The following is a 27,732-nucleotide window of genomic DNA, read 5'->3' as shown; positions in this document are numbered from 1 at the left end:
GAATGACAGATTAAACCAAAGAGTAAACGATACAAATAAACTTCAAAGACAGTTCAGTTTGAATTTAAATAAAAAACATGCTTGTGCATCAGAGATATGGATTGTGTATGGAGTAGTGATGATGATGGCAGTAAACAAAGGACTGGTGGCATGTTCGGTTGTGATGGCGGCTCTAGTGGCTGGCGCTCTTACCGTTTCGGTGTTCCAGTTCATCACGGCAGCCGCTAACGATACCATCACAGACGCATATTATGAATCAATTTAACTAAGTGCCTATTTTAAAATATAATTGAGTATAAAATAAAACAAACTACAAAGCATTAACATAAACAATTTATTTAAATATTTAGATATTGAATTATTATACATTTCTCAAATCGGAATACATAGCGAGTTGACGCATCATAATATACAGATATAATATTCTATACATTAGTCTCTTTCCAATCACCAGAACGTTGGCTATTCTTTACAAATGGAGACTGTACATTTCGCATAAGCGTAAATTCCGAATAATTTCATTACAATAGCGACGGAATAAGATAGAACCTATTGCACCACTTACTACTATAATACATAATTATTGCCCAATTTCAATTTTATTCCCAAAAATAATACCATATACAAAACTGAAGAAAGACAAAATGTGATTTAAAATAAATGTCGAATTATTATAATACTAGATGTTCCACAAATCACAAGTTCAAACTACGATTACAAATTAAACCTAAAATATCTAACGAGAAAGGTAAAGATTGCAGAGGACTACTGCATTCAGAAAGAAAGGATACTATACAACGATTTCGATGGAGAAAAGGGGGAAAATTCGCGAGATGTTCACACACCTCATAAGTCATATGATAGCCGTAGTGCGTAGCTACTGCAGAATTAGAAAGAACAAAATCTTTATCTCGTTAGATCCCACTGTGAGCAATATTTCGTGACGTTCGCAGTGTATCGTTACTGTGGCACAACTAAACTGCTTAGTTGACAAGTTTTTTCCATTTACCCAAAGCGGCACCATCACTAACCAGTACAATAAGATAAATTGCGAATCTTATTTAAAAATGGAGTCTTGTCATATTGCTATCCTGTATTAAAGTCTAGCCGTAATATTTCAATACCAATTACATGTGAAATACTGCATTAGAAATGTCTTTTAAAATAGGTCAATAGAATACAGGAATGTTAAGTTTTGAAAGTCACGAACCTAACTAAAAAATGTCTGACATTTGAAAATAAATAAATAATGAATCGTTTTATCTACAAACGCTGGTCTTTACACTGTATTTCACAAATATCAACTGATTATATGAAAATTTGAAGTTAAACGAGCAAGGGATATAAATGAAATACAGTTGTAAATGAAAACAAGATATCTAGTACTGCTAGATGGCGCTACGCTCGGGTTCCATTGCGTTTGGATCATAAATTCCACTCTGAAAAAATCAAACTTATTAATAACGTAATATTATTTTATTAGCACTTCTAGTATTATAAAAAAATTTACTTTTAAAAACAATAATCAGTATCCATATCCGTATCCATATCAGTGACCATTTGGGACCTTCTCATCCTGGACGCGTGTAAGAAACACACTAACATTAGCTAAATTATAATCACATATTACAATTAATTCACATGACTTTGTTATGTAGGGACGTTTACATGTTGTTTTACATAACGGGGGCAAACAGGGATCACGTGATGTTAAGTGATACCGCCGCCCATGGACACTCACATTGCCAAAAGGCTCGCAAGTGTGTTGCCGGTCTTTTAAGAATTGGAATCAATAGTAGTTTAAATTCTGACTTCAAAAGAGATATCTGCATGGTTCTAGATATTAACTAGAGTCAAATTGACTTTTGTTAAACCTATTCAAAATTGATTGACTATTTGGATTTTGGCAAGAGCAGACCCATTTTTGCGACTGTTTCGACCCTAAACCATAATTTTGTAAATCAAATGTACCTCATTATATGCTAGGGATTCTATGTTAAAAATATATAGGAAGATATATTTCAAAAGACATACCTGGAGAGGTGGGACAGTAAAGGAGGGGACAGGGGAGGGGGGCATCGACACTTGTACTACCCGCTCCTACTACCGGCGACATTTTTAATAATTTTTTAACATAAATAATAGAGCTTTTACACATATCTATTAGATAATTTATGCCATGTATACTTCATTACTAACATTAAAAAATGTTTCATTCGAATCGAAATATTTTTGTAGAAAAACTATTTTGTGGTAATTAAATTCGTTCTGAATTGACTTTACATAAACTTTTGTGTCTCAAAATGTTTAAGAGATTTACGACAACGGTTAAAATATTTCTATGTTTCTAGAGTCAACTGAAAATTCTTTGCCCAAAAACCCAAAGTAATTTATTTTTATTTTATACTTGTTTAAAAGAAACACTTTATAACTAAATTAAATTGATAATAAAAAGGAATGAAAATTACCTGCTGTAGGGGGGCAGGCACGAAGTACTGAGGGGTTGCCGCAGGTGGCGCAGGGGGCAGATCCGGAGGGGGCAAAGCGGCAGGCGGCGGAGCACCCGCTGGATTGAACACGTCCACGTACGACTTCTTTATGTCTGTAACATTTAATAGTGAAGTGACTTCGGCGGTACAAAAATTATGATTTATTTACCTATAATAATAATATAAAAAATACATGGCGCTACAACGTTTATTAGGTCTGGGCCTCAGATTTCTGTATCTGTTACGTAATAATTTTTATTAATAGACAAGTAGGTAATCAGCCTTCTGTGCCTGACACACATACGTGCAAGTATTAACACACATCGACAGAAAGTCCATTGGTACAGCCGGGGTTCGAACTTACGATCTCAGTTAAAAGAGTCGCAAGCTAAACTAGACCTGGCCACTAGGCTAACACTGCTGCTAATATTATATGTCAATATAATACAGACAAATGATCATGAAACAGATTCAGATATTTGAGGCCCAGACCTAAAAAGGTTGAATCGCCACTGAAACTGTTTATAAAAAAATAGACACCAAAATAAAACTACGTTATCGAAACATGATTATTTACCAGTCTCCAAAGTCAAAGTCAAATCATTTATTTCAATTAGACCATCTAAAATGGCACTTTTGAACATCAAAAAAAAAAAATACAAAGAAGATTCTAGTTGCCCCTTCCAAAAGGTAGTTTCGTGTGGAGAAGAATGGGCAAGAAACTCCACACTTACTCCCTCTGACGAGTTAGAGTAGACTATAAAAGTACTCATATAAAGACAATGTTATATTCATATTAAATTTAAATAAAAAGCTTACTTCTGCCCCTCTGCATTCGTAGTAGGTTGCCTCCCGCAGCGCTGGGAATGCCAGGAGCTAGAGCCGAGGCCCCAGGTGGAATACCACCAGGAGACTGATGTGGCGTCGATGTGACCCTGTCACAAGCGTAAGTACTTATAAATCCTTAGCATACATAGTACAGTGTAAGCTCTCTACGGCGCTCAAGAGACTGCATTTTCGTTATATAAAGTTGTCGTTATATGGAGACAAACATTGTTTCACTATTGGTACTACTATTGGTAGGAAGCGTCGAGTAATTTCGACATTTTGAGACAGTTGAACGTTAAATTGAAAGTAAAACGTAATTGTAAACGTTAATATACAGAAACTGTATTAGTTTTGTAGTAATTAACTGACTTAGGAACGAAGACACACTATTTTGTTTGCTCGCAGTTGCTTTACAATTTTTTAATTGAAATTCAAAAAACCAATAGAATATATACAGTGTAAACTCTTTAAAACGAATTTGAATCGTTGAGTTTGAGTCGTCGTTTGAATTTTGAAGGGACCGAGCAATTTTATTTGTTATAGAGAGGTTTCGTTATAGGCAGGTAAGAATTAAAGTAAGGGTATTGGGTTAAACCAAATAAATTTACCTCATTTTTACGTTACAGAGACTTTTGCGTTATAACGAATGACGTTATAAAGAGTTTACACTATATCTCAGAATCGACATATAGAGACAGTTCAATTACATTTAAAGTAAACGAAATTTTGCCACTACTTAATTAAATGGAATAAATAGCGGCTCTGTATGGAAGTTGTAAATATTTTCTCAGTAAACAAGATAAAATTATTATACATGAATCACCAAACATAACGAATTTACATTAACAGATTTATAATATATGAATGAAATGATAACTCACGGCTGTGGCGGCGCCATACGGGGCGGTGGCGGCGGCGCGCTTGGCTCGTCGTCAGGAGAGTCGCGATTCACCCAACGCTTGGTGGCCGCATCCCACACGATCTACACACGTATTACGTACAGACCTATTTAGTCTTGACATCCCTTTCTATACATTTATTATGAAAGAGACAACAATAAAGCGTTTTTTATGCTTAACTTATATTTTATAAGCGGTGAAAGAAAAATATCACCAAACTATATATCAATGAAACAAAAGTTATATATGTGTGAATCATTGGAATGTTTTGGGCTAAAAAATTATAAAAGTTTATTATTATAATATAAAAGTCCTTTTATTATACAACTTTCTTGAGTTCTCCCTTGACAAGTTCACATATATTTTGGATTTTTTTTTATATTGTAATAAAGTATGTCATGTTAATTAACATGTATGAAAAGTTTCAAATAAAAGACAAACAGAATAAAAGTTATTTATTGATACGAATAAACATATAAAAATATACGGAAAAATATTAAACTACATAAAATAGTACATACAATAAATAAAGTATATAAACAGCAAATGAGTATTCAAGAAAAATAACAAAAGAAATCTACTAAACATATAAATTTTCAAAATAAATCTACAGTAGCGTGGGCATAGGTTTATGTTTAAGTAATTGGGCACTTACTGTGGGATTCTTATCATCGGGCAGGATCATCTGATTGGGGCCACGAAGGGATAACTTGGTAAGGATTCCCCCAAGCCAGCCTCCTTTTTTATTATCCCCCTTGTTGTCCTCTTTGTCCCCCTTGCTGTCCGGTTTCACTGGCTTTGGAGTGTCAGTCTCTCGATCTGTTTGCTGTTGGTCATAGAGTAGGTCTTACGTCAAAATCATTGCTTCAACAAATCATGTATTTTATAAGTAACTAGATGACCTCGTGAACTTAGTGACACCAACATATAGACCACAAGCCCATGAACAAAAAATACCTGTGAAATGACCCAACCTGAATTACGCTTAGAAGGCTGTTACTATATCTGAAAATAGCTCTGAGCACTATGCCGTCATTTCTGAGCGGTACATGTGAGTACGTGAGTGAATGGACTTTCTCAGGTACAATGGGGGAATTTCGACTAATTATTAATGTACGGCTTTGTTATAAGTGTATAGATGATTAAAAATAAATGTCGAAAAACCTAGTGCCGTACAAAAGTGATGGTGCCGGAAGTCGGTGCAAATTTTTAATTCGACGACAGTTGCAGAAGCAATATAGGTCATTTATTACTGTACGGCATTTGTGTGATTCCTTTTGGACACATATACAGATACTTTACCCGTAAACGCCGTACATATTCCCAGCGGAGCGGTCGAAAGCCAAGGGTCGCAACATATGTCTGATTAGCATATAGGTGATGATGATATGAAACAACATAAAATTAAATGATCTTGAGAGTACTTCACAAATAGATAACATTTTCCAGCATGCCGTACATTTTTTGTGGAACACATAGGTGTATGGGGTAAATTACTTTCCTCAGAAAAGAGTCATTTTCCGGTGACTTTTATCTGTACGGCAATAACACAGGTTATTAATACTTTAGACAATCTTCAATAAAAGATAAATGCCGTACACTTTCGATAGTCCGCTACCACCGCCTACCAATACAGGGCGTCCCAAAGTTATGGGAAATGAAGGGAAAGTACCTTAAATATCGTAGATAGGGTATTTTACTAAAAGAAGACTTTTATGATGCCAATCGAAAGAATGGCCAAAAACTAATAACTCTTCTTAAGTAACATAGTATTTTAAAAGAAAGGAACAGCGTGAATATATCTTTTAATCAAATTAAAAACATTATCTATCGTATTCGGCCTAAAAAAATCCCCTACGAGTCTGTTACTTTAGAAAAGTTATTAGGTTTTGGCCATTCTTTCGATTGGCGTCATAAAAGAAGGGGTGTTTTTTTTTTAATTTAAGCCGGTTCGATTTCCAGACGAGGCAAGTAGTTTTAAAAAAAATCTTTGAATGCAGAATTACTAACTTTTAAAAATAACATAAAGTCTTCTATTAGTAAAATACCCTATCTGCGATATTTAAGGTACTTTCCCTTCATGTCTCATAACTTTGGGACGCCCTGTATTATATTTTTATTTTTGTTAAAAATATTTTTCCTTTACCTCTCTCTGCTGGTACGATAAGGCTGTAAATATACTTTACAGCCTTATGGTAGTATACTCAGATATGTACACTGTACAGTTATTAATGACCTTAAGGGACACCTCAAACGTCGTCGAAGTTTTTATCATCTGTAAAGAATAATCTGGAGTAAAATGTACGGCATCTGGTTTTTTTTGTTTATTTATATTTGCTACATATAAAATAACAATAATCTTTGAAAATATTACTCCCCATATTACTCTAGGAGCATTTGAAAAGTCATCTTAATTTCGGAAATTTCATATATTTTTTATCATAATATTTTTATTTGTTACCATTTATAATGAACGGCTATAATGTACAACGGTAATATTTAGTAACATTATGTAAAAAAACAAGTTGCCGTACATTATTCTCTGATCTTACAGCAGTAAGAACTTGGTAAATCCTGAAACTTCGATAAATATTTAATTACACAAATATTAACTATAATATTTGGACGGCATAATTATAAAACATTATTGTCCGTGTTAAATAATATTTTGAACATGTTGCCGTACATTTTACAATGACCTTAGGGTATTTGGGTGTAGGGGTAGGGTTCCGACCCTTGGCTTTCGACCGCTCCGCTGGAAATATGTACGGCGTTTACGGGTAAAGTATCTGTATATGTGTCCAAAAGGAATCACACAAATGCCGTACAGTAATAAATGACCTATATTGCTTCTGCAACTGTCGTCGAATTAAAAATTTGCACCGACTTCCGGCACCATCACTTTTGTACGGCACTAGGTTTTTCGACATTTATTTTTAATCATCTATACACTTATAACAAAGCCGTACATTAATAATTAGTCGAAATTCCCCCATTGTACCTGAGAAAGTCCATTCACTCACGTACTCACATGTACCGCTCAGAAATGACGGCATAGTGCTCAGAGCTATTTTCAGATATAGTAACAGCCTTCTAAGCGTAATTCAGGTTGGGTCATTTCACAGGTATTTTTTGTTCATGGGCTTGTGGTCTAATATATTTGTGTCAAAACTTTTAAAACAGACCAAAGAGATCAGACCTCATACAGCATACTACATACTACGAAACACATATATATAGGTTTTAGTACGTTTCTTTGTTATTTACGTTCCACACGGTTCAAACCTTCGATGATCTTCCACAAATATTTCAAGATCATAATTAGCCAAATCGGTCAAGCCGTTCTGGAGTTTTAGCGAGACTAACGAACAGTAATTCATTTTTATATATATAGATTAAATCAATGAATTGGTGAATCAGTTCACTGTTGCTTAAATTATAGCTTTATATGTTAAAAATTTAAAATAGTAATAATTATTATATCATGAATCTGTCGGCCATCTATAACATGTGTCTAATATTTTTTTAAATTAGATATATTTCCTTAACTTCATTCTGTACTTTAAATTCTAGCATTACTTACATCTGCACTGGGCGGACGATCATTTTCGTAGTTGTTGAAAGGGACAGGTCGGGAAGCACCTGGCATTGTTATGGTTGGCGCGGGCTGATCTGTTACACCATTTTGATCCTGCTGTCATAACATATACTTATAGACTTAAAATGCCTTTACGTAGGAAATGCGGTAGACAAATGTTTTTTAGCGTTAGGTTTTTTAGAGGTAATTTTAAAACAAAATAATTATGCCTCTTGTGAACCTAGCAAAAAGATTGTTTCTCCTTTGGATATACCAAAATGTTTCTACGAATTCGTTTGTATATAACGAGAATAAAATGCCTAAATCTTAAAATTAAACTTTACATGAATTTTCTATTCGTTAGATCTTACATTTTGCCTAACTCTGTCGACTAATTTATTGCTGACACTAACTTGCCTAAGACTTAACATTATCGTCGCTGTAGAATGATAACCTCGTATGTCCAGAGTATAATTCATTTCGTCAATGCTCGTAAATATATTTATGTGTTTTTGTCCACAGTTTTAGATGGTAAAAAAGACTTATTTATTAATAACATACATAAGTACTTACTTCATGATTATACCAGTTAAATGACATAAGAGTCTTAGAATAAAAAATAAATGGTTTTTTGACATACGAGGTTATCAGTCTACAGAGACGTTATGCATTTCCTACGCGTCTCTTACGAAGATATGCTCATACAAATAAAAATAAATCTTCTTAACAAGTAACGTTTCATTTGTTATGCGATTGAATTCTCGTTAAAGAAGTCTTATTTTAATATGTATTATTAATTATTTTCGGCAGACTTAGTTTAAAATTAAAGTCACTGCGCTTTTGTTAGATTTTATTAATAAATGTACATAGGAGATACAGTGCAAATAAATAAGCAGCAATTTTAAATAACAACATTTAACATATTTTAATAAATATTCGTAAAATTATTTTTTTCTTAAAAATTAACAAATATTCTTGAGACGGCAACACTAAACAATTTAATTAAATTAATTTAACAGACCGCAATTTGGACGGTAAACGAAACAGAATAAATAAATGCAACATCAAAAGCAGATCAAATATCACAGACTAAAAAATTAGATTCACAACAAAGACTAACATCAAACTAAAACATCACAATCAGTGGAAAACTACAATTTATGCTTACTTATGTGCTGCTATAGACAACAAAACATTTAAATATAAATTATTTTATTTGAACGTTAATTATTAGATATGGCACCTCAAGTTTTACACAAGAATCTTGTACTTCGGATAAACATTTGAGATTATGAATTAAACTCTAACGTGCAAATTGCTTAAATCAGGAACTTGATTACAAACAGAACGTCGACTTTCAACTCAAGACAAATTTGTGGATTTGATACTTCATTCAAGTATAAAGGGTTCGTCAATGTCGAAGGTCTTCGGTCCGGCGACGTAGTACTTCGCGTCTCGTTCACGGAAGAAGGCTTCGCGGGGCGTGTCCGCAAGGTCTAGGGGCTCATCGATTTCGAACGTTTGGGGCGTTCGGCCACCTCTGTACCCCCGGCGATACATATTGGCGCGGCGGGCGAGCATCGACTCGAATATCCTCACCGTGTCGGGCAAACCTATTCCTTGCTCGTCGTCCGAGGACGAGACGCGATCGCAGGGCTCGTCGATTGGGTAGGTCCCGCCGAACACCAGGGGCTTGAAGAGCGGCGAGTGGCCGGCGCTGAGGGCAGGGCGAAGGACCCGGCGGGGCGCGGGGCACGGCGCAGTGGGGCGCGGGGGCCTCGGCACGGGCACGGGACCTCGCCGCCGCAGCCCACGCGGGCGCTACCCACAACACGTGTTAGCGACCCGACACTCACAACACTTAGAGCGGTATTACGATTTTTTCCCGCGACAGCTTGAGATGAAATAATGAACCAACTGCCACTATTCAACATGAACTATACAGTATATATAGAAATACTTTTCACATTGCCACGGAAATTAGCGGGAAAAAACCGCAAACCGCTAATGTAAAATTATTCACAACACAAATTCACACGATTCCGCGAACAACGACACCCGGTAAGGAAATATTCAATCAAAAACGCGCAGACTTAAAATCAGTGTAAAATTGTCAGAATATTTAAACTATTCGTAAAACGTGAACTCACCTCTCCATATTGGTACTGAGAATCGCCCTGCCAATAGGGATCATCTCTTGTCCATTCGCCGCCATAAGTATAATCTGTTTCGTTGCCGCCGTACGTAATATCATCTGTGGCCGTATACGCGTACTCATTTTCAGTGGGCGCGGGAGCAGGAGCGGAAGTGGCAGCGGTAGCGGGAGGCTGATAATACTGGGCAGGAGGCGGATAGTCTGGTTGTGGATCCTGTTGCTGAACTTCAGGGTAATTCTGAGGTTGGATTGTCTGTAATTGAAAAGAGACATAATATAATCGATAAATATACACAAAAGTAGAAAAAGGCATATTACTATACAGCATAACTTTAACAAATAACCCTCAACAAAGGTTTTCTTTGAGAGATTTTTCATAAATTAATTCCTCACCTGATCAGCCCAGTTCTGTTGCGAATAAGGGTCTGCTATCGGCTGATGCTGCGGCGTGTTCTGTTGAGATGCTTCCGCCTGAAACACACAAACAAATGCATCAAACGCGCTCCGATATCCATTTTTAACTTATGTAATATTAAGGAAATATTAACAAAGATTTTTTGATATTTGCGGCAGTCTTTAGGCGAGCAAATTGAATGACCTAACATTAGGTTTTACACCCTAATAGCTTAGAATTACTTGCAATTTTATCACGTTTTGCAAAAAAAATTTGAAATTTGCGAAAATTTGCGAAAATAAATATGTATGAAATGCAATTTACTGCTGCTAATTGTACATTTACTGCTAGTTCTCAAATCAAAGGCGTAGAACGGAAAAGAACTGGCAATAATCTCTCCATCACTCTTTTTAATCGCCAAGTTTTTAGTTTTACACAATGTTTGTAAGGTACAATCAAATAATAAGGAAACAATACATCATTAAAAAATATATACCGTGTCCAAAAAAAATACTATTACATACACATTAAGACACAATTATAACAATGATTTTAAATTATGTAATGTTGGGAACTCTAAAGATGCATTCGGAGTGAAAGAACTTACCGAAGCGATGACAGCAGCGTGCGCCATATCCCTAACGTCCTGTATCCAGTGGTTATGTCGAGGGGAAGGCTCCCCGCTACCCTCACCACTTCCTTCCCCAGTATCAGCCACATCTTCGCCAGCTGCTTCGGCTGGGTCGTGATACTTTAGCCTGGTATAATAAAATTTATCGTCAAGTAAAACTGGGTGGAATTATAAGATAATAAGACAAAGAAGGTCTATAAAGATATTTGATTGAGAGTTTATACAGTTATAGAAATTTAAATTATTCAAATATATATAGTTTCTATGCCGTAAATACCAATAATTGCTTTATGACATCCAATTTTTCTTTGGCAATGTGGATTGCGTCTTATTATTTTGCTTATTGCGACAATGTATAATATCAATTAAATTGGCAGAATACATGACAGACCTACTACCTCAGATATACATAACACAATAAACGTTGTAACAAATAAAAACAAAAAACATCTAAGATCTAAAATCAAGAGCAGAGAACGGACGAGAACAACAATTTCCCCTCATCAGATCAGAGAAAAACAAATGTGTAATCAGAAATAGTCATGGTCAATCTTTCATCTTACTATGGGAACAACACGCTAACGCAGTATCATTATGAATCAAGGCAGAAAACAATTACCTGTTACACAAATTCAAGTCCAACCAGTCCCCAAAAGTAGACCCCTTTAAAGAGACTCACAAATAATAAAAAAAGAGCAGACTGTTTTACCGTCGTTTGAACAGATATTCACATGGTGTCGGTTTTTTGTGACGGTGTGCGCGCGCATCGTAAAAATTTACTCTCATTATTTTTCCCTAACGCGCCAACAGAATTCAAAAATGATTACCTGTCTGCAAGGTGTGTAACAGCAGTAAGAAGTGCCGGCGGCTGCGATTGTGGTCTCGCGAGCGCAGCTCGACCAACTGCCTCCGTATATCTTAGGGCTCGTTCCACAAACCCACACTCTGCTAGCCGGGTGGCTAATAGAAACTTGTATACCTAAAAGCAGATCATCGGCGATTACTCCTTGTATACTAAAGTCGGCGGAGTTGGAACACTCTTTGCCTCAATCATCTTGCTTTGTTTGGGTTATGCTAATAATTCTAGTTATTTTCGGATCTTCATTTAGAATAATTAAAAATATTGGTGAATCAAACTCAAAAGTGCAAATATATTTTATTTTTAACAGAAAAGATATTACATTGATTCTAAATTTATATTTACTACCAGTTACGCAAGTCAAGAGCGTAGAGCGGGCAAGAAGAACTGGTAATAAACTCTCCGCCACTGAGTCACCAAGTTTTGAGTCATACAAATTATTTGTAAGGCACAGCAGCCATAAATATGTGAACTGGAGCAACTCAATCCCAAGGATTAGGATCATATAAATAATCGTCAAATTTATAAAAAGCTTTATTGATTAATTTACGGTAAACGAGAGTTTTGAATTTATTCAGTGATAATTTCGCTTGGGAGTTTGTTGTAAAAACGAATACAATTTCCATATAAGGAGTGGTTTATCTTTTCATTCAACTTCTTGACACGATGGGCCTCATTAGTGTTAGTACACGTTACTCTTTAGATCTAAACAGTGGTAAGTAAAAAAATTGAACACAAGAACAGTGTCTTCCCCTTAATAGAGACTGTAAGTAGTTTTATTTGTAACCTTATTTGTAAATTAGGTTAGACTTACAGGCCTTATTAGTCTTAAGTAAGAATCTTAATGTTCAAAGATCTCAGTGAAGAGACAATTAATAAATTAAAATAGATACATTTCGACATCATACATTTTTTAGAACGTTAGTATCACCAGAGAGTAGGCACTTAATAATTAGTAACTCTGCTAAGAGCTTTTCGTAAGCAAATGGGACAAAAATGAATTTCTTATTTATTTTATCTGTAATAAGTCGTACCTGCAAATTATCAATGATATAATCCTGACTGAGCGACACTGCATACTCGTAAATTTCGGTTGCGAATATCGCCTGGTTAGTAGCGAAGTGTGATAGGTTGTTGGCTTTTCCATCAGCCAATAGCAGCGAGAGGCGTGGCGCAATGGGCGTGGCCGGTGTGGGCGTCGCATAAGGCGCCAATGGGTGAGGGGCGAAAGGCATCCCCGCGGTTAAGTAGCAGAACTGAGCTGAATATAAAAGTCCACGGGCCGCTAGCGAATCGCCTGAAATAAACGTGTTAAAATGTAGATACATTATATAATGTACGGTTAACAACCCGTTTAGGTCGGTTATCAAAAGCTGGCAGGTTCACAGTACTCACACTAATTCAATTTTACTATACAGTATGTTTAAAAATATGCTTTTTTGCCAAGCTATATATTTTAGTCTACTCTGGTTTTAGTAAGGTTGGGTGGGCTGTAAATAAATAAAAATGTGCCAAATACATATAAATATTATGTGCATACGAGAGTCGATCCAAAAGTTCGTTAAGCCCGACCAAGAACGTAAAAGAGTAGTTTGTGTAAATAATTTTTCATTTTTTCGACATAAGCTCCATCTAGCTCAACACACTTTACTTCACTAACTATTCTTTCAATACTCCTCTTAGAAACCCCAGTCGCATCTGATGTCAAATTAAATATACCATTTTTTCATTAAACTGTTTTTATTAAGATGCTTAAAATATTTAAAAACATTGTGCACCATTTCACGAGATTGCCCTGGTAATGTTTGAAAAAAGATCAACATAAACAGTAGCAAAAGAAAAACAATAACTGTCTCTTTTATACTCATAAGCTTGACCGAGCGCGAGAGAGACGGACAGTCTTTTTCTTTTCATGATGTATTTGTGATTGTATTTCAGTTTGACATCACGTCTCGCGCTTATTCACAGACACTACACAAGCACAAAGTGTAAATATGTTGAAGCCGCCAGCTTTAGATAACATACCTATACCGGGCGCGACTCTTATCCCAATCTCATCTCACCCCACTAGTTTACTCCATTGGTCTTTAAATAAATAATTATCTCTTTAAATATCTACTACTAATTACGTAATTTTTAAAAACGTAATTTTTGAATACTAGAAATTCTTAACTGGATTCGATAAAAATTATGATAAATGTAAATTCAAACACTAATTTATTATACAGTTTTGTTTTATGAAATTAAAATATTACAGACATTTTTATAAAACTTATTGAACCCATTGCATATTATACCTAAGCTTATTTTTGAAATAACCTTTCAATATCATAATCAAATTTAATAGCAAAAAAAAATAATAATTAAAAAAAGCTTGTTACCAAACTGGGTGACGGTCCTTTGGTCTTGTTCCTGCTTAGTTGAGGGATTAGCCAACAAAATGGCCACGTGAGGCCGCCAGTCACCCCATCGAACGTCACCCACGCACTATAAGGTAATATTAGACAGATATACATATTTTATTTTGGTATAATAAGGGTTTATCTATTGGAATGAGACTTTTAAATCGTCTCGATATTTTACATTATTATATATTATTACGTAGAAAATGGCCGGATTTACAAAGTTGAATTGTAAAAAGCGTTTCTCTATCCCTACCATAACTGTGGCAAGATATTAAAATGACGCATGATTTTAATGAATTATACTCAGATTTTTAATTACGTAGAATTCTTACATTTCATAAATGTTGCTACTAAACAAGTTATACTGCCTATTAATTCCAGGTCTAGTAAACCTTTAAAAAACTAAAATGTTGTCTTTACTTGTGCGTTTTTCACTGTTTGTGATGAAAAGGGACATAATTATAAGTCGCCGTAAAACCACGTTTCATGTTGAGCACCGCACTTAACAAAATGGATACATTCACTAACAAATAAAATGTTTGTTTAGACACAGATGTTGACTTGTATTGAAATTGGAAAATGTGCCCCACCAAAAAGGTTTGTAATCTCTGACATGTCAAAAAATGATAGCTGTCAGAATTCTACGGAATTAAAATTCGAAGTATAATTACAAATTCAGTGTACAAATTCCGGGCTAAACGTCAAACTGACTAAAACGTCGATATTAGTTGATTATGGGTTTTTTTATCAATACAATTCTTTTGACACTCTTCATCAATTCTTTAAACAACTCTGTATTAAGTCAGAAAACTTCGTTTTAGATTCCCTATAACTCTGGGAACTCTAATTCGTTTTTCTACAAACTATATATGCCGAAACTTCATAGTCAGTTTAAGAAAGTTTACATACGGTGGCAGCAGGTGGCGTGCGCTGTGCCCTTGCAGCGTAAAGCGTATGCAAGGGGTCGGTGGCAGACAGAGCTCCCACGAATCGCGCAGATACGGCACCACGTGTTCGGCGTTCGCATCCCGCTGCTAAGGTGAGGGCGTGTGCCCATAGCCCGTTATTCATCGCCCATTCTGGTAACACAATATTGTTGTAAGTTTATCTCACTATTAAAAAAAAGGGTGCGTGTACTTATGTACGCGCGTAAGAAGTTATACTTCTTTGGCATTATTAAGAATAGTTTTTGATTGCATGCAAATAATTAATTACAATTAAATAATCAAAGACTGGAAAAGGAGTCATTATAGTAAATAAAGTTCAGTTTACATTTGAAAAATTAAATAAATAAATATTTATTAATATAATATTAATTATAATTTTCTAATATTAAATAGATTGATAAATATTCAATTTAAATCACTTCTGATTATAATTCAGACGCACATATAAAATTCGCACATATAAAATTCGCACTTATATAATGAATACACGTGTTTTAAATGTAGAAACTCAAAGTGCGTGCCAACATGCGCTACTAACTTAATTCTGTTAATTTTGTGTCACGGTGCGCTCGCATCGTAAAATTTCACTCTCATAAATTTTTCATAACGCGCCTAAAGAAGTATAACTTCAAAAAACTTAAGTAACACAGGCTGTAAACAAAGTGTATGTAATATGAGTCGTTTTTATTCTGCTGAACGCGCTGAGAGAAAATCAGGAACGTGTACCTGAATTTAATTACATTTCTAATTGTATTTATAAGATACATTTTGTTAATCTATGTGTCTAATTAATCTCTAGACTTAATTTAAGTCAATACCTATCAAGCACCCAATATTTTGTAAGTCATATCAAAAAGATACAAAAACTACTGTCGATGACATTGAATACTTCAAACTGAAATGTAACATAAAAATATGTGTAGTAAATTAAATGTGGTGAAATTAGGGAATTTTAATACTTTTTTGAATCTGCACTTTTCAGTATATTATATCTATTAATTGTAATTAATTAATATTTACCAAGTGCTTCCTGCTGACTGCCATAGATGAGTAGCTCTCTAAGCTTTTCTGTTGCCTCTTTTTCGTCCACCACCTCTGTTTCTGCTGGAGCTACTATAAAAAAACATTTAATATTAAATGTTTGTATCTGCTACTACAATCTACTAATCTATTATTATATACGTCTATTAATTGACATATGTCAATCGTTACTTATACTCTGATTTTTAATGCCGTAGAATTCTGACAGCTATCATTTTTTGACGAGTCAGAGATGACAAACCTTTTGGCCAGGCACATTTTTCAATTTCAATACGATTCGAACATCTGAGTCTTTTCATACATTTTATTTGTTAGTGAAAGTATCCGTTTTATTAAGAGCGGTGGTCCATATTAAAAGTGGTTTTACGGCGAGTGATAATTAAATTCCTTTTCTTCACTAACATTCAAAAACTCAAAAATAAAGATAACATTTTTTTAAAGGTTTACTAAATCTGGAATTAGTAGGCAGTGATGCCAGCTAAAGAATAAAATAAAGTAATTAAAGGTAATTCGATACATTGAAATGTTTGTTATTTTTGTATTAGAACACTTGACTTAGTAAATATTTAGATTTATCGTTTTCTAGATAGAACATAAAAAATACGTCGCATTTTACTTTTTAATGCCTTTAATTGGGTCAAATTTGTCCTTTTTCGGTGGAGAACTTTTTTAGTAGCAACACTTATGAAATGTTAGAATTCTATATAGAATATAGTACAATTTAAAACTAACATTTATTTTCGATAATAAAACACTACTTACTTGGCAGAGGTGGTGTAATTTGAACGTCAGCCGCTTCTTCTTCACAGTTAAGGCTTGCCGAAGACGCGACGCGTTCTGTTCATACATCAATCATAAAATATTACAATGATATAGAAGTTTTGTGTAGCAAATAATAATTTTAAAAATCCCTACTAGAAATTCCCCTTTCGCTCTTAAAGTACTCTTTCGTCCTTTACTATCGTATTGTGTTACCGTGTGATGATAAGAGACAAAAAATTATTCTATTAAAACGATTTATTTTCTATGTAAATATTTATAATCAATAGAATTTTTTCATTAAAACAAAGTTGAACCATGTATATAATAACTAAAAAATAAATAATATTTAAAAACTTCTACATTCTTCGCAATCCCAAACCCTCCTAATAAGTTTTGGATTAGACAATATTTTAGTACTTTGATCATTTTAAGGCTATAGATAATCTCTCAGTTCATTCTAACCCGAAACAAATTCCTACAGGAAACCTAGGAAATTTACTACTAAGACGGTAATAAATATTTAGAGATATATAGATAGATATAAGATATAGTAAACTAGCCGCTTCAGGCTTCACACTGGTGAACATTTTTGATTTAGAAAATAAATATTGCATTGTAACAGTGAAATTTTTTTTGAGTTTATCCGTCACAAATTTTTCCCCTTTATAATATATATACAGTACCTGAGGGTGGTGTAAGTGAGGGCACTCGGTACTCATACTCTTTAGCGTTATTCATCAAGAGCTCTGCTACGTCCGATCCCATCACCACCTAGATATATAACTATTTTTTAATACAAAAATAAAAAATAATACATTTTAAACATTCAATGGCTGTATATAATTCTTAACATATAAAGAACATGAAAATATTAGCTAGAAATGTATAATTAGATTATGACAAATCAAGCAATAAAGGAACGACAAGTAAGAACATTAAGTAACTGACCCCATTCTGTCTCAGTAGTAGAGCAAGCAGTTCCCAAACAAGTGTGTACCCTGTGACGTCACGACGCGCCGCCTCACACCGAGGGGCATCTCGTACCCGGGTCATGCAATACTCTATCACGGTCTTCTTGTGAGTCACACCTGAAACAAACGTAAATATTGAATTTCTTCTAATTTAGATTTTAAGTAGTAAAAATTGTCTTCGCAGGAAGAAGTATAAAATGTTTTTACAGTTTGTCAAATCGAAATCCATTGCAATTGCATAAATGAAATTGTAATTCCGGCAGCAACTATTGATAAAGAGAATAAATAAAAAAATCGGGAGGATTTTCGAGATTTTAGTGAGTTATCTGATCATAGCACAGATTTCCCTAAACCGATAATTACCTCTAACGAGTGGTCCAGGCAGTGCAGCTAATTCCTGGGCCATGGGGTCAGCTGCCAGTAAAGCAGTGAGTGGTAATAATCGCACCGGTGCTGGACGCCCATCTGCCGGCCACGTCGCACGTACCACCACGAGAGTCCCAGCGGATAGGGTCCCCTATACACATAGTAATATAAAATGTAGTAGAGTCAGTGCGAAAGAGAGCCATCATTCTTTTTTGACGTTCATAAGTGTACATTGTGTTATTACCTATATGAATAAATGATTTTTGACATCCCTCGTTTCTTGTTCCCAATATGACCGCACCTTCTTTTTGAATTCCTTACAATTACTACATGTATCATTTCCAACTAAAATCTCCTGCCTTTTGCTTATCCTTTACTGTATTATAATGTATTTTGTTCTTTCATTATGAATAATAATATAAGGATTTAATAAGTTTATGTACATATTTTGTTTTTAACTAGCTTCCCCCCTTTGATGTCTTTGTTGTTGTTTCCTTACCTTTTATTTGAAACTGGTATAAAAAAGAGTGCCTGTCTAATTGTATGTATTAATCTTAGAATAATAATAAAAGCCTTTTTTCCAGATACTAGATACATTAAAATACATTCATCATTATATTACTTATGAACACTGTTCATTCCAACTGGTGTGCCCCTCTGTTTCCTTAATCTAGCCATCAAAAAGCTAAAAATATTATGACATAAATGCAGATTTTTTTTAAAACTATTTCCGGACATTAGATGTTAGGAGGGAAAGTAATAGAATATAAATGTTTTTAATTTATATCAAAACAAAAACCATTGAAGGCGAACATATATAGTAGGACATTTAACTGTAGTATAAAACTATTATTAAAGTAACACATTTAAACAGAAAAATATTCATACCTTGATATGTGCTGTGGAGTATTTAAAGGGCGTCATTCGTTCGGAGCGCACCGTGGAGTCTTCCAGTTGCAGATTAAGGGACGCGTCTGTCGTCACCTCTCTAATAAACACATTATTTACGTTAATATAGGTTAATGAGGAACTCCTTGGTAACACTTAAAGCTCGAAATACAGCACCACAGATTACAAACAAAGACTCCGTTATTAGTTAAATAATAATTAGCGAGTAATTATTTCAAAGGCTCGAAGACCGACCATCTTATTATATCTCGTTAGAAAAGAAATAATAAAGTCAGTATCAATGTTGTCATAATACCTCATACAAGATTACAGACTTACTAATGAAGATAAAACGTACACAAAACACCATTGACCTACACTATACATATGAGCAAATTTTAAATACGTGTTAAAACAGGTATAATGTCGTTTAATTGATAAAGTGATACACGCAAGTGAAATACGATGGAAAGCTCGTAATTGTTAAAATACTGAAATACATATAGAAGACAAGCAAGTTAGTATAGATTTTTTAAAATTAAACAAAATTAGCTTCGAACGAATTCAAACCATAGTGAAAATTCATTAGAATCACGTCATACAATATATAAAAACAGATATCTGAATATTTCTAGATTTAAGTATTTTGTGTGCAATGATTCATGAACAAGCATGCAAGATGTTGGTATACCTGTCGGACACATCAGTGCGGAATGTTGGCGGCGCTCGCAGCAGCCCCCCGTAGTACCTACACACACACATACACTCGCACGCACAAACCATGCCACACAGTGCAACATCAAACACTTTTGTCTATTCATATTTTACAGACAAATTAGTGTTCGAAATTCGAATCTAGGCTTTGTAAACTATAGATTCCCGTGCATGATGTAAAGCATGTTGATGGTTTGTGAATTCTGCAATACATTATATAACACACCCAATTTTGATTGACTTTCTGATTAATTAATGCGATAAATATGTCGTGGAATCGTAGATTTTGTGACATGGCCCACAATTTCAAGAATAAGTCATTTATGAATTGACTCTAAAAAAATAGGGGCCGAAAATAACAATTTATAATCAAATTTCTATTTTGACTAAGACCAGCTTGATTTACCATTTCTAATTAAAAAAATATACAAGCTGTTAAACTTTATAATTCTAGCTCCAAAACCTGTGAGTGATGATGATACTAGCTGTTAATGGCTAAACTTTCTTTGAGGGCATAAGATTTTTTAAATTTCTATAGCATGATATACTCGGTGAAATGGTTGGCCACATCATCATTCTACGATTGAGCCATATACCTATATAATTGTAATGTATGAAGCAGCAAAATCTTATATAATCCATCGATACAGTATAGTTATAAATATTTATATGAAACTTAATTTGCTTAAAATATGTGAATGCTTTTGTTAGGCTGTGGTTATGAAAAAGCTGTCTTCCATACCTATTAGTTATATGCATATGTAATTAAAGCTGTATATACCTTTTGACAATGGTTTTTGTTATGTTTATATTACACATAACAAAAACCATTGTGGTTTTTTTAAACTCTCTTGTTTTTAAGCCGATAGCCTATTTGAGGTTAGCCGCTATTTCAACTATGCCAACAAATGATTCCAACACGATACAATTGTTTTTTTTTTACTAAAAGTCAAAATCATTACGTACGGGATTAACTAATGAACTGAAGCCTTAGAAGCGATGAAATTTGAAAAAACTTTTATAACATCCTACTAATATTATAAACGCGAACGTTTGTAAGTATGGATGGATGGATGTTTGTTACTTTTTCACGTAAAAACTACTGAATGGATTTTAATAAAACTTTACTATAACATAGCTTATACATCAGAATAAGACATAGGCTACAATTTATAAAGATATTGTGTGGTCGTCCAAAATATCAAGTAAGTACGAAAAAATCTACCATCTGCGAGATATTCTGGCGTGCGCTGCCAAAACCGGTAGAGTTACACATATGTAATGTATGATGGAAATTTTTATCTTAAATAGTCAATATCTTTAGTAGTTTTTTTTTCGCCTACGCCTACGCCACGCTAATATAAGCTACTCGAAATACTAATCCTGCGCAGACGAAGTCGCAGGGACCAGCTAGTAACTTATATGTATGTGTACTTCGTCCTCACGCATGAAGTACATATTTATACAATTCTGTAAGTATAAAAATATACGCTTCTATTTCTATTACGCCTACCTTAAATGTATTAGAAGACCAGCATATTACATATGAATAATTAATATTGACATAATACAGAGATAATTGCAAGTCTACGTACGCGTCGGGTCCCTTCAGTCCGTTCGCACTGGACCGGCCCGAGTGCACGCTACCACGCTCTTCTCCCCGCAACTCATAACCTGAAATTATATTATACACGTATAAAATTTAAAAATTTCATGATAAAATTACAAAAAGTAATCAATAATGGTATGAATGGAGGAATAAAATATAATAAAAAAATTTATTCTTTAAAAAAATAAAATAATTTTCAGCGTTATGACAGAAAATGCTTTTGGATTAATATTAGGAAAAAAACATAAATGATAAAATGTACCAGGATAGCGATGTTGTTGAAGATGTCCAGCCATAATCTGATGATACAATCGCATGTAAGCGGCGGGGTCAGTGCGTCGCAAGCGTTCGTAGTATTCATACTGCGCTGCGTACGCATCACCGCCGTAACCACTCATCGCGTACTCTGTATAGAAAATATTATGAAACTATTATAATAGTTATTAATTACACAATAATCAAGATAAAATATTATTTATTTTGTCTAAAATGGTGACAAATATATTTGAATATTTTTTTACGGGCTTCGATGCCTATTAGGCTAGAACGTATGCTATATTCCGTATGTGTGTTTGTTCACAAATTTATTTCCAACTAAAAGACGTATCAATGGCCCTTTTATAACATTCATTTAAATCAGGTATATTCCAACGTGAACGCATAAACACATGATAAAAGAAATTATGCATTATCAGATAGGAGATTGCAGTTCCCAATGAGATTTTAATAAAGCATTAAATAATAATACACAAAATCTTTATGTAGTTTAGAAGTTATATAATTTTACTAGTGGACCCGACAGACGTTGTCCTGCATGATATTTTAAGCAATTAGTAAAGCAAAGTATGAAAGTACCGACTGCAGCGCCATCTGGCGGACTGATTTGTGAATCTAAACCATTCCCAGATCCCCTTGAACACACACAAAAAATTTCATCAAAATCGGTCCAGTCGTTTGAAAGAAGTTCAGTGACACACTCACAGAAGAATTATATATATAAAGATAAATCAGTAGAATCCTGTATCACCCTCGCATACTAACCGTCATATGGTGGATCCGGTCTGGTCCTATGCCGCCTTCGCTCATCGCGAGGCCTTCTCCTGGGCTCGTCTGGATCTTCATCTGTTGCAGTGGCTTCACGGGACCCGGCACGAGAACCTGACGAGTACGTATCTCCTCCTGCTTAGATATGGAAAATGTTGTAATGTAAAGGATTACGTCAATGATCTTCGTCGCTAAATGAAGAATTAATATTTTATTTGCCCTGAGCTTCTCAGCTGCAGTCATTATCACAAACGATTACGTAAATTACTTTTAATCATAACAATGTCTGAAATCTTTTAATAGTAATATCACGTTGTTAAAAATAAATTTAATTAGTTGCACAATCAATTATTGTGTCAAAACCACTAAAATAAGAACGTAACAGAAATTCCGTTACTGATACATTGCTTGTTGTAAGTTTAACAAAGGAAGCCATAAATATGCAGAAATCTGATTTCGTGATATTTGCTGGGCATAACCAATTTTAAGTTTTAGTCAGCATTCAATAAACCCGTTACGCTTGGTTTTGTAATTTCATGCATAGAAACTTGTTGATGTATAGGCATTATGCAATATAGGTATGCAAATGGTTTTATTAATGCTAGTTTAGTCAAGATTCTAGAATATGAAAACAAGGTCAATTCACTATCACGATTTCATGCTTTGAATAGTATAGTTATATCAATTTATTTTTTAAGATTGTGATAAATCAACCTAAACTATTAAACACTATACTATTAAATACTCCTTTCATTATATGGAGTGAAACCACGCTGAACAGCAAAGGTCAGACCTATTTCATTAGACAAAAAGCGTGTCATACAGATCTTTATATCAACAATTTTAATTAACAAAACCACGGCTGATGATCTGTGAGACGAAGAAATTAAAGCAACTTCGGCGATAAAGCGAAATTCAATATGCAATGGAAATATCAATTGAAATGAAAATATAATGATCTGATATTGATTAAAGAAATATTGCCGAAAAATGTGTGGAGCGGTGAGAAGCGAGCACTCTGCACTACCTTTACTTGACTCCGATTTAGCATCGCTCGAAAATGTCACAACTGAAACATAAACGCGTCTCTCAAATAAGCTAACATGTGACTAACATTTTTATGTATGGATATATATATATATTAGGAAATTTCTTAATGTATGTATGTATGTATATGTTTGTACAAAATATATGTATAAAATAAGGTCCCGCACCACAAGAGTCGGGGATATTGGGAAATTTATATTAAAAAAAAAGTGACTAACGATGAAGATCGCTTGATTCACATACCCAAAAGTTACACAGAGTAACATTCTTTGAATACACAACTGTTGCTGGGTAAACATATGCTTCGTTCCCTAGATGCCTTTTGAAAAATAAAACAAGCATATATTCACAGTACTATGAGATATTAAAATCTAAAAATTATTTATAGTTTATACTTTACAGATAGAGAAGTGGATATTGTTGAGAGAAGTACTAACCTCGTCTTCTATCTTCATCTGGTCGTCGCGGGTGGCGGCGTGTAGGGTCAATTTCCCTATAGCGTCGTTCGTAGCGATCCTTTGGCCGCCGTCTTTCGCGCTCGTCGTCGTGTCGCCGCTCTCGCTCTATTGTATTGTGGCGTCGTCGATCGTCATATCGCCTATCCTTTTCTTCAGGACGAGGCAGTTTTGATGAATATGAACCTTCACGGTGGCGCCTGTAAGATTAAAACAGTAAATAGAGCAATCCATTCTTTTACAAAAATAAAGTGGCAAAACAAACAGAAAAAATTTAAGCGTTATCTCACCTGCGATCTCTCTCCTTGTCACTATAATAGTCAGTATCTTCTGTCTCGTAACGTCGACTACGAACGCTACGACGGTGCCTTCGGGACTCAGGGCTATCATCTCTATCCCTCCGGGCTCGTTCTTTATCCTTTTCCTTGTCTCTTCGTTCCCTTTCTGGGCGTCTGTCTTCGGGATGAGGCCGTCGTTCGGAGCCTCGTTCGTATTTTCGATCATCTCTAGGGTACTTTAAATCTTTGTCACGATCTCTTGATGGTTTGTGCTTTTCACGATCTTTCCGCGGAGAAGCTTTGTAACCTCTGTCACCTTCAGATTCACCAGAGTCACCAGAAGACCGATTAAGGGATTGTTTCCGGGAATTATTACCTATATATTCAAGGCCAGCATCATTACTTTCCATGTTAGAGCCAATATTAATGTTAGTAGTGTCAAAGGTATGCTCTCGGAATGATAAATCAGCAGAGGACACCATACTGAGATCTTGTAAATTCTCTCCTTCCATAGTTATTTCCCTCTGCTGATCATCCACAGTTAGATTATACTCGGGCGTGGTAACATTGCTTGTTTCGCGGGCACCTATTACATTACGAGAAGTACTAGTCAAATTCTGCTCAGTGTAGTCTGAGCCATCTACATTCTGTTCACGAACTTCTGATAAACCAACTTCAGTAGTTATTGGGAAGCTATTGTCAACACCGGTGACAACACGTTGTTCATTAGTTCCGCTATAGTTAGTATTCTGAAATTGTGAATAGTCATCATTACTTGGCTCTCCAGGCACCATTCTATCCAAACCAACTAGTCTTCTGTCACTTCCTCTATTCTGTGAAGGTTGTACATATTCATCTGGAGTCTGTTGTCCATCAGCCCTTCGATACGGCCTATTTATGCTATCTGTGGGTTGACCATCTATGTGCCTATCCATATAAACCTCACTAGCCTGATTATAAGTATTATCTGACTCTGTTTGCTGGCCAGGGACCATACGTGCAAGGCCAGGAGGTGGTTCTTCACCTGAGATGTTCAAGTCTTGATTATATTCTAAATCTTGTTGACCTACCCCCATTCTTCGAGATCCAGGAGGTGGGGGTCGACTGAAGTCAGTGTTTTCTCCAAAATCATTTCCAGATAGATGAGCCGTTTGTAAATATTCATTTCTATCATTCTGTGGTGCCACCTCTAAATTGTCAGGCATATTTTGTGTGATAGATGATCTATATGTTGAGGGAGGTAATTGGTCAGGTCTTTCTGAGTTGTCTGGTGTGGTTTCTAAGTTCGCTCCAAAACCATCTGGAATTCTGCCCTGTACTAATTTACTTACGGCTGCAGGGGATACCAAATTAGAAGCGGAAGATATAGCTTGTGGCATTGGATAAGAATTATGTTGTGTCACTCCAATTGTCTTGTGTGAGAATGGTCCAGCATGCTTGAAAGGATTAGTTGAAGATGATGAAAAGTTTGGTGGTGGTGGCAAACAACCTGTTGCTGGATGAGATGTTTGAGTAGGCACCACATTATTAGTAACTGCTATAGTATTTGTAGAGTTTCGAGGGGGCAAATTCAAATTTTGTTGACTTGACCCAGTGACAGGGGGAGCAGGAGGCATTGGTGAATGTCTAGAGTGCAAGCTTGGGATAGATTGCAAAGGAGTCTGTTGGAGATTAGTTGCTGGAGATGGAAGCGGTGATGGTCTCTGGTTCACATTTGAAGCAAACATATTAGTTACTGTCGCTGTGTTTTCTAAGTGTTCAGTTATAGGTCCTTCTTCATTTGCAGCTTCAGATTGCTCTACTTTATTTATATGCATTTCACTCATAGATTGTGATAAATCATTAGAATTGTCTAATACATTAGCATTAAGCATATTATGACTCTCGGAAACCGAGTCTTCTATAGACTTTGTAAGTTCATTTACTTGATCAGACATTTCATGAACAGTCTGTGAAAAATTAAAAGTTGTGGAGTCAATATTTGGCCCTGGGCTACTTTTGTTAGAATTTCTGGACTGATTTTCACTTCTATGTGTACTGTGAGTTCCTTCTGAGTGTGTTAAAGGACCATCACTAGAATCTTGAGACATTTGAGACTCAATAGACCATTGGGGTGTTAGGTTTTCCAGATTGAATCGCTTACCCATCATCAAGTTAGGCATTTGTTCCTTAACAACATCCCTATCATTTAACGTTTTCACTTGTTCAGAATTTGAGGAAGTAGTAGTGTTAACATTTCCCTGGCTATAAGGAAGTGCATTCGCATTAATTTGGTTTTTATCAGGTGTACTACATTTTTCTTCACATTTTAAGGAAGGTTCTTTTGGTTTGTTTTCCATGCTCCAATTCCAGTTGTCATTGGAGGAAAAACTTTCTTCAATAATATTAGCATTTTGATTGTACACTGGTTCCTGAGAGACTTGTACAGGTACCTGACTAACATTCTTTTGACTTTGTTTTGATGCATCATCCCATCCCCAACCCCAGTTGTCTTCCCATGTATCATTGTTAGGTACATTTTGTTTAAATACCTGTTGTTGAGTTGAAGTATTTTGGTAAAAGTTTGGCTGATATCCCTGTTGCATATTGTCATAATTTTGGTTAGGGTAGTTTTGATTAAATTGAGGTGGTTGTTGATAAAACTCATTAGAATTGTTGCCATAGCTAGACTGTGAATAAACTTGTCCATATTGCTGATCAAATTGTGGTTGTTGTTGTTGTTCATGCTGCACTGGGTACATACTTTGTTGTTGTGTATTCTGTCCAGATTGAAAGTTTTGGTATATATTTGGCTGAGCACCATATGCCTGTAAAAGAAAAGGTAGAAATTTAATTGTTAGGTAATTCAAGAATATTATTGTCTTACAGTTCTAATTACATGGTTTTTTTTAATTATTCCGTTTCTACATAATATGAAAACATTATCTTATTATCCACGTCATTGTTTACGTCTCCGTTGACATAACCTGTGCAGCTCAGCTCACCTGATTGGTATTATACGGTGTCTGATCGGGCCCCGGCCGCGGCGCCTGGGGCGCGCCGCTTTGAGCCCGATTCATCCACGACATTCCGTGTTATCGCCTCTTACGTAACATTTACAATCGAGCCCCTTCACATATGTTACTAGCACCACAAACAGCTTCGTCACTAGCATAGAATAAAATTATAAACATTCACTTTCACCATATCAATACTTGCTTCGAACAGTTTGACTACGAAATCGACGTTTCCTTTAGACGTCTTTTCTGTTATATCGTTTATAATAAAAATTTAAGTGTTATACATAAATATACCTAAATGAAAAAATATTTTTTCAATTTATTGACATCTAACCATCGATCGAACGTGCCCTGTTGGCTTGCAATGTTGCCAT

General features: G+C 35.1%; 1 protein-coding gene across 8 annotated transcripts; it reads right to left on the bottom strand.

Moving 5' to 3' along the window:
- Positions 1-315: 315 nt before the first annotated feature.
- Positions 316-27,732, bottom strand: LOC125048476. 8 transcript variants are annotated; one of them, XM_047647156.1, is made up of 28 exons: positions 27,344-27,732; positions 24,372-27,166; positions 24,064-24,281; positions 23,607-23,648; positions 22,577-22,717; positions 21,798-21,941; positions 21,522-21,600; positions 19,904-19,960; positions 19,213-19,312; positions 18,322-18,475; positions 17,936-18,075; positions 17,671-17,758; positions 16,988-17,062; positions 16,205-16,297; positions 15,147-15,316; positions 14,214-14,319; positions 12,867-13,129; positions 11,801-11,952; positions 10,950-11,100; positions 10,342-10,419; positions 9,944-10,201; positions 7,800-7,910; positions 4,872-5,042; positions 4,199-4,299; positions 3,309-3,424; positions 2,469-2,602; positions 1,546-1,576; positions 316-1,439 (listed from the first exon to the last, which is right to left on the bottom strand). In XM_047647156.1, the coding sequence occupies exons 1-27, from the start codon at positions 27,425-27,427 to the stop codon at positions 1,550-1,552; spliced, it is 6,048 nt and encodes a 2,015-aa protein (XP_047503112.1). In that variant the 5' UTR covers positions 27,428-27,732; the 3' UTR covers positions 316-1,439; positions 1,546-1,549. The 8 variants fall into 8 exon arrangements, with proteins under 8 accessions (XP_047503112.1, XP_047503108.1, XP_047503111.1 ...); XM_047647152.1 differs by lacking the exon at positions 1,546-1,576; XM_047647155.1 differs by lacking the exon at positions 1,546-1,576 and having other exon boundaries at positions 7,800-7,907.

This window comes from Pieris napi, chromosome 3 (assembly GCF_905475465.1).
Source record: "Pieris napi chromosome 3, ilPieNapi1.2, whole genome shotgun sequence".
Lineage (NCBI taxonomy): Eukaryota > Metazoa > Arthropoda > Insecta > Lepidoptera > Pieridae > Pieris > Pieris napi.
Note: the sequence above shows the minus strand (reverse complement) of the source record. Positions and strands in the feature narration are given on the sequence as shown.